This window comes from Heloderma suspectum, chromosome 2, assembly GCF_057233095.1.
Source record: "Heloderma suspectum isolate Gila_16-S chromosome 2, 16-S_ref, whole genome shotgun sequence".
Classification (NCBI taxonomy): domain Eukaryota; kingdom Metazoa; phylum Chordata; class Lepidosauria; order Squamata; family Helodermatidae; genus Heloderma; species Heloderma suspectum.
Genome location: NC_139459.1, coordinates 124,099,844 through 124,106,979, shown reverse-complemented (window position 1 = coordinate 124,106,979; position 7,136 = coordinate 124,099,844). Strand labels below are relative to the sequence as shown.

Here is a 7,136-nt window from a genome sequence, read left to right as displayed (position 1 = left end):
TTCTTACTGGGCATTATGTTCCATCCCATTCAGTGGGATTTACTTCTAAGTAAACATGCATAGGAACAGGCTGCAAATCTCATTGCATATGTTGGAACTTACTTCCAAAGAACAATGCAGATGTTTGTGAAGCCTGATCCTGTGCATGTTTACTAGGAAGGCAGTCAGATATAGTTCAGTGAGACTTATGTCACAGTCCTATGCACACTCATTTGGACAAGTTCCATTGCATTGAATGGGACTTACTTCTACATAAACACACACAGGATCTGGCTTTACCTTCTAGTAAGGCTGCAGTCCTATGCACACCTCCCTAGTGCTAATCCCACAGAACCCTGCGCGGCTGTTCCAAGTAAACAAGCACAAGGTCAGGCTTTCAGTATGAGCTGAGTTGGAAACTTGATTGTTTTCATATAAACCTTCAGAAAATGGATCTATGGTCCCTTAAGTTGGAGAACAAGTCCCCCCCCCTACAGCTGCACCCATTCCCTAGTTAGCTATAAAGGTTCCAGGGAGAAACTAAGGATAGAGTTTTGAATTTCTTCTTTTTCTACTAAGAATTCATTTACCTCTGTTACAATGGTATGTAGCTTTATGGAGTAATATAACGTGGCCTAGGAGAACCTTCCCCAACCTGGTGTCCTCCAGATGTTCTAGACAGCAATTCCCCATATTCCTTACAATTGGGCATGTTGGGTCTGGCAGATGGGAGTTGCAGTTCAAAACATCTGGAGAGTACCAGATCAGGGAAGGCTTTGCTAGAATGTGTTAAAGTCAATGCTGTGTTTTGGGTTTATATAAAGCTATAACAGCTTACATGAGTCTGTAGGGTAATAAGGCTCGCTTTGGTGTCTTAAGTAGTGGTAGGTAACATATTTTGCTTACCCTATTGGTTAATCTTAGGCAGTCTGATAGATAGGCTTTCCTTATTACCATATTTGTACTTATATTTCCGAGTAACTCAAGATGGCAGCCATAGGATTTTCTCACTTTCTCCTCACAATAACCTTTTAAGGCAGGCTAGGGATGAGCCAAGTAGACATCTGAACCCAGGTCTCCAACCCAACATCATAGGGACTGTTCTTTCTCTAGGTAGCAAGTATGTGCAAGATGCTTTACAGGGGCTGTCCATCAAAGAGTATTTGATTCTGCCTCAAAGCCAAATAACTCTGTAATCTAAACTCTAAGAGGGCATTTGGAGGTTTACTGGGTGGTCTGAAGAGCAACAGCTAATTCTTAAGTTTGGGGCTACTGATACTGTAAATCAGAAGTAGATCTACAGATGTTTTGGTCTTCAACTCCCATAAACCCCTATCAGCATGTCTAATGGTGAGGAATGCTGGGAGCTGCATTCCAAACTATCTGAAGTTCTACCTTCTGCCCACCCTGCTCTAAATAATTTGATCTTTAGTTGATAAGTAGGGGACCCATAGCAGGGGATCCTATGATATTGCAACAGCAGCACTGCCACCATACAAATATCTTAAGTGTGCAATCCTACATGCTTAGGGAAAAAAAAGTCCCACAACTCCAGCATGCCCCAGCCAGCCATGCTGGGAACTGTAGGACTCCCCCCCCCCAATCTAAACACACATTGGATTGAGCCCTAAAGAACTAAGACACAGGTCCCCAAATGTATGTTTGGGCTAAAGTTGGGTCCTAGATCTGAAATGGTTGAAGGCTATTGCAACGCCTGACCTTATACTACCATTTGAAGTTGCCTTAATACAGAGTCAAGCGATTGGGCCATCTGGCCCAGTGCCTCTACTCTAACAGCCCTTCCGAAGGATCTTGGAGGTGTCTTTCCAGCCCTGCAACCTGGGAGTTACTTCAATGGGAGATGGCAAGGATAACTCCCATCACTTATGGCCTCCAACCTATACATTCCAGTCTTGCAGCTTTATTCCTGAAAACAAACACACAGCAACTTTATTTTAAGAGAATATCAGTAACATTTTGGTCTGGGAGAAATTAATAATTGAAAACTGTGGCTGTGTATGCTCCTGTTCAGGGACTTCAGATTCGCCTAGTTCAGCTAGGAGACAGAAGCAATGGGACACAGGGCAGGAGAAACCAGAGGAGCAGTAAGGAGCAGAATGGGAAATTCTGTGATCCTTAGTTCCAACGGATACCTTCCTTGAGCACTCCTCCTGGGCAGGTGTGATGTGCCCATTAGCTAGTGGCCAGGAACCATCAGTGTTCATTAAGCATGCATCTCCTAGCCATTGGTGCTTGACAAGGCATCTTTGCCTTGCCTCGCTCGACTCCTGCATAACTCTGGCTCTGCATGGCCCTAACACTGTGTGTTTGTCCCAGAGGGAGTGTCTCTCCATCCACGTAGGACAAGCTGGTGTCCAAATGGGCAATGCATGCTGGGAACTCTATTGCCTCGAACACGGGATCCTGCCGGATGGGACCATCCTATGCTCCGACATGCCAAGCCACATGGATTTTTCCTTCGAGACCTTTTTCTGTGAAACAGGAGCAGGAAAACACGTCCCCCGAGCAGTATTTATAGACCTGGAACCTTCTGTCATAGGTAATGTCAGATGTTAAGAGAGAAAGTGATTCCACGACAGGCGTTCACTGGGGAATGGGCTTGCTCATTGTGGGACATCTGCTTGACATTGTCATCAGAGTTGGGTGTTCCCTGTGGTTCTTCCGTTTGTCTTTAGAGTTCAAAAAATTGGACTTCTTTTGGAACGAATGGAATAGGACAGTAGTAATTTTTGTGAACCGCCCAGAAAGCTTTGGCTATTGGGCGGTATAGAAATAAATAAACAGTAGCACAGTCTTCACAGATGTGGGTCACAGTAGAGCCACATTTCCATCTTTGAGGGCTCAATCCTAGAGTGCTGACTGTAAGCCTCCAAACTCAGGCGATCTCAGCCTCCGCTGCTTCTCCTGCCCTGCATCTTCATTAGACAGGCTTTTTTGACTGTCCAGCAAAAGCATCTTGTAGGGGGAGGAAAGGAGGCTGGATAGGCCTAAGGAGAGCTTGTATCCTGGCCTCTCCAGTCTCCTCCCCTCCCCTCAAAACACCCCCTTCCCTTGTCCTCTGAAGTCGAGTTCCTGACCTTGGAGAGCAGCCGCACCGTTTCTTCTGTGCTGGCTGCAAGGGGGATGGGGATCAGAGCTCCGATTCCTAGCTCCGAGGTTGGAGTGCTGTCTCTGACCTCGGAGCTGGGAATCCAAACTATCCTATGGCCCCTCAGATGCAGTCTAGGGGGCATATGATTGTTCACTCGAAGCATTTTTTAACATGTGCAGTGAAATATTGGGCAGATGTGACTACTATTATCTATACCTGGGGTTTTCAATATAGTACCTGTAGACACCTCTCATGGTACGTACCATATACCCTGGTCCTCTTGATTTTGATTTTATTAAGTTTTTTTCAAATTATCATTATTTTAACTGGGAGATTACTATGCTGCAAAGCAAAGTGCTGCCCTCTAGCACCATCTTTATTTGGGTTCAAAAAAGTGGTTTTGTGTTCTGGAGCTCAGAGCCCACCTCTGCCTTGTATCATCTTGGACAAGTTTCTTTTAGTCTCACCAGTTTGCCTTCTGGGAAACCGGCAGCCATTTTATGAATGAGCAAGCCCCCAATGGCAGCCATTTTGTGAGACTGCCCACAACTCTCAAAAATTCCAAATATGTCCACCGGGTTGGGGGTCTTCGCACACCTTCACTAGTACCTTTCTGATTGGCGCCATTTTAGCTGCCGACAACTTCTAACTTGTGCACTGCTGCCCATATTTTCTTAATAGAAAAAAAGGCTAAAATGCCGCAGAAACAGTTAAAAATATAAAATACAATACAAATATTTAGAAGAATAAAATACAATTCACTTAAACGAAAACGTTTTTAGTGCAAATTTAAAAATGGACCTTTCCTGACATTTTTGGTGTTTAACGTTATATTTCAGTAATCATGTAATAGTGTTGAACTTTTAAGAAGTCTTGAGTGCAAACTCTAAAACAACTTTAAAGTGATCAGATCTTCACTGCCTATACTACATGACTATGGGCTCCTTCACATGGAGCTTTTATCCTGCTATTGACATGGCTCAATCACAGATGTTTGCGGGCTCTTTACACGACGCCATGACCCTCCTGCACTAAATGCCCTTTGTTCCGTTTTTAAATAGATCTCAGATGATGAGCTATCAAATTACCCCGTTGTGTTCCGCTTGAGTTCCCTCCGTGAAAAGAGGAAAAGTGGCAAGAAGAGGAGTGAGATCAATGAAAGATAATGGAAGACTCAGATATGGGGAGAAGGAGCGGGGAAGGGGAGGCGGGGGGAAAGAAGCGGGTGAAACAGGGAGTTGTGATCCTGCATTTAAAACGGAAGCAGAAAGCCCCGTTTTAAATGTGGGATTTTAGGCTGGTGTAGAGATGCCCTATGTCACCTGACTGTGAAGTTTACTAGTTTGGATGGAACAGAGCAGAACGTGCGCACAAATCGTTACACGTCCCCTTCCTCCAAACTGTGGAAAATTGATTGCAATTTGGCATGTCGCTTGTAGTGGAAGAGCAATAACTGAGGAGCTTCAGGAGCTGGCAGTCTGGATACACCCTCAATGCCTGCAAATAATAGACAACTTTCAGTAAGCGTAGGGATGAGAGGCAGCCTTGCATAATTCTTATCGGAACTGGGGTGTTATACTGCTGGCTACATGGAACAAGAGCCAGCTCTCAATCTGGGAGACCCCACTTGGAAGCCTGCCATGGAACCTCTTGGAAGCCTTCACCTCTCTAAAATCAAGGTTGACAATACTGCCTTGGACAAACCAGGATAAGGCAGTACCACTCCGTAAAGGGCAGTTCCTTGCGTTTCTTGATCACTGTAGAGCAGGCGTAAGCAGTGTCCAAGGGGCAGGGACTGCATCGCTTCTCAGATTCTCCTAGGGGCTGTGCCCCCGCTATGCCACCAAAATCTGGCAGCACAACCATGGAGGTGTCTGTGTGTGTGTGTGTGGGGGGGGAAGGATCTATTTTACTTTAAAATAGCCCCTTTTGTTGCCCCGCCACTGAATTTCACCAGCAAAATGCACTTTCCACTTTTAAAAGCAGGCTATTTTTCCTCGCCACTGAACCATTTTGTCATGGCTAGACTTTAATACTTGGCCTTTGAGCAGCATGAAATGTTGGGGTGCCCTGTTCTCTGTTAATTCCCCCCAAAGCATGCATGGCAAGACATGTGTCGCTAATGCATCCTTTCTTAATAGACGAAATCCGTGCTGGGACATACCACTCACTCTTCCACCCTGAGCAGTTGATCAGTGGCAAAGAAGACGCTGCCAACAACTACGCCCGTGGCCACTACACCATTGGGAGGGAATTCATTGACCCTGTCCTGGATAGGGTTCGCAAAATGGTGAGTATGATGAAGCCTGTCTTGGTTGCAACCTTGAATGAGTTCTGCTGTGCAACTTGCGACTTAACTGTTGAGCGGAGTTAAACCTCTTGATGGTGGCCTTTCCCTGTAACCTGTTCAATGTCTGAGATTTCTCAGATGCAGACTGCTCCCCTATCAAGAAAACGAAATGGATACTGGAGCCAGTCTTTTCTCTTTCAGGCTGACCGGTGTGAAGGCCTCCAAGGTTTTCTGCTCTTCCACAGCTTTGGAGGAGGCACAGGCTCAGGGTTCACATCTCTCTTAATGGAACAGCTCTCTGTTGACTTCGGTAAGAAAGCCAAGCTGCAGTTCTCAGTATACCCTGCTCCACGGATCTCCACTGCAGTAGTGGAGCCCTACAACTCCATCCTGACCACCCACACTACTCTGGAGCACTCGGATTGCTCATTCATGGTAGACAATGAGGCCATCTATGACATCTGCAACCGCAACCTTGACATTGAATGTCCAATCTACACCAACCTCAACAGGCTGCTTGGGCAAGTTGTGTCATCCATCACAGCTTCCTTAAGATTTGATGGTGCTTTGAATGTTGACCTTGCTGAATTCCAGACCAACTTGGTGCCTTATCCCCGGATCCACTTCCCCTTGACCACCTACGCCCCCATCGTCTCAGCAGAAAAGGTCTACCACGAGCAGCATTCTGTGCCGGAGATCACCAATGCCTGCTTCGAGTTCTCCAATCAGATGGTGAAATGTGACCCTCACCGAGGCAAATACATGGCTTGCTGCCTGCTGTACCGGGGGGACGTCGTGCCCAAGGATGTCAATGCTGCTATCGCAGCCATTAAAACCAGGAGGTCCATCCAGTTTGTGGACTGGTGCCCGACTGGCTTCAAGGTGGGCATCAACTCCCAGCCCCCTACAATGGTGCCTGGGGGAGACATGGCAAAGGTACAGCGGGCCATCTGCATGCTGAGCAACACCACGGCAATTGCTGAGGCCTGGGCCCGGCTGAACCACAAGTTTGACCTGATGTACGCCAAGCGGGCCTTTGTGCACTGGTATGTTGGGGAGGGCATGGAGGAGGGGGAGTTCTCTGAAGCTCGGGAGGACCTGGCTGCTCTGGAGAAGGATTATGAAGAAGTGGGACAAGACTCTGGCTGTTATGGGTCTGACGCAGAAGAGGACCAAGAATACTGAATGTCTGGAATACAGCTGCCTCTTTTGCTTGGAACTCTTCCCTGTGCCCGCACCCAGCCCACCCCTTTCAAAGCATAACAAAATAAAATGTGCAGCAAACAGATCCATGATGTGGTGGCTTTTCTTACACTGATAGGTTTGGGGTTTATCTTCAAGTTGGGGATGGGAGAAGGGAAGTCCTTATTAGAAGACAGTCATGGTGCAACTAGGGCTGGACTTCGGGACAAAGTTCTGGGGCCCAAATGACAACCTAGAAAGCAGTAAGTAATGGGGCAATGGCATACAGGCCCAGCATTTGGGCTGGGCTCACCACAGCATCCTTTCTTCCTTCTTTTTTAAATGATAGTGGGGGGGGGGGTGGCCAGCTTATATACATATATACATGGGGGCATATATACATGGTTACAGATCCTCATTTTATTAATTTTAACTTTTCATATATAGTCATTTTTCTGCAACAAAATGGTGCTTGTTCCCAAGTAAATGTATTTAGCATCAGGGCAACAGAAACAGACTTGTGTTATGGTTTAAAATGCAGAAGTGCACATCCTCGGAGTCTTTCTTTTAAAT

The 7,136-nt window shown here is 46.3% G+C and overlaps 1 protein-coding gene across 1 annotated transcript; it reads left to right on the top strand.

Moving 5' to 3' along the window:
- The first annotated feature begins 2,307 nt into the window (after positions 1-2,307).
- LOC146352689 (tubulin alpha chain-like) lies at positions 2,308-6,668 on the top strand. The gene is made up of 3 exons (XM_084834683.1): positions 2,308-2,539; positions 5,233-5,381; positions 5,583-6,668. The coding sequence occupies exons 1-3, from the start codon at positions 2,359-2,361 to the stop codon at positions 6,564-6,566; spliced, it is 1,314 nt and encodes a 437-aa protein (XP_084690809.1). The 5' UTR covers positions 2,308-2,358; the 3' UTR covers positions 6,567-6,668.
- Positions 6,669-7,136: the final 468 nt, after the last annotated feature.

Excerpts from the sequence above, each read along its gene's own strand:
- LOC146352689 (XM_084834683.1), top strand. The coding sequence starts at position 2,359 with ATGGGCAATGCATGCTGGGAACTCTATTGCCTCGAACACGGGATCCTG. Across the intron at positions 2,540-5,232 it reads CCTGGAACCTTCTGTCATAG|ACGAAATCCGTGCTGGGACA; the intron begins GTAATGTCAGAT and ends CTTTCTTAATAG. Across the intron at positions 5,382-5,582 it reads TGGATAGGGTTCGCAAAATG|GCTGACCGGTGTGAAGGCCT; the intron begins GTGAGTATGATG and ends TTTCTCTTTCAG.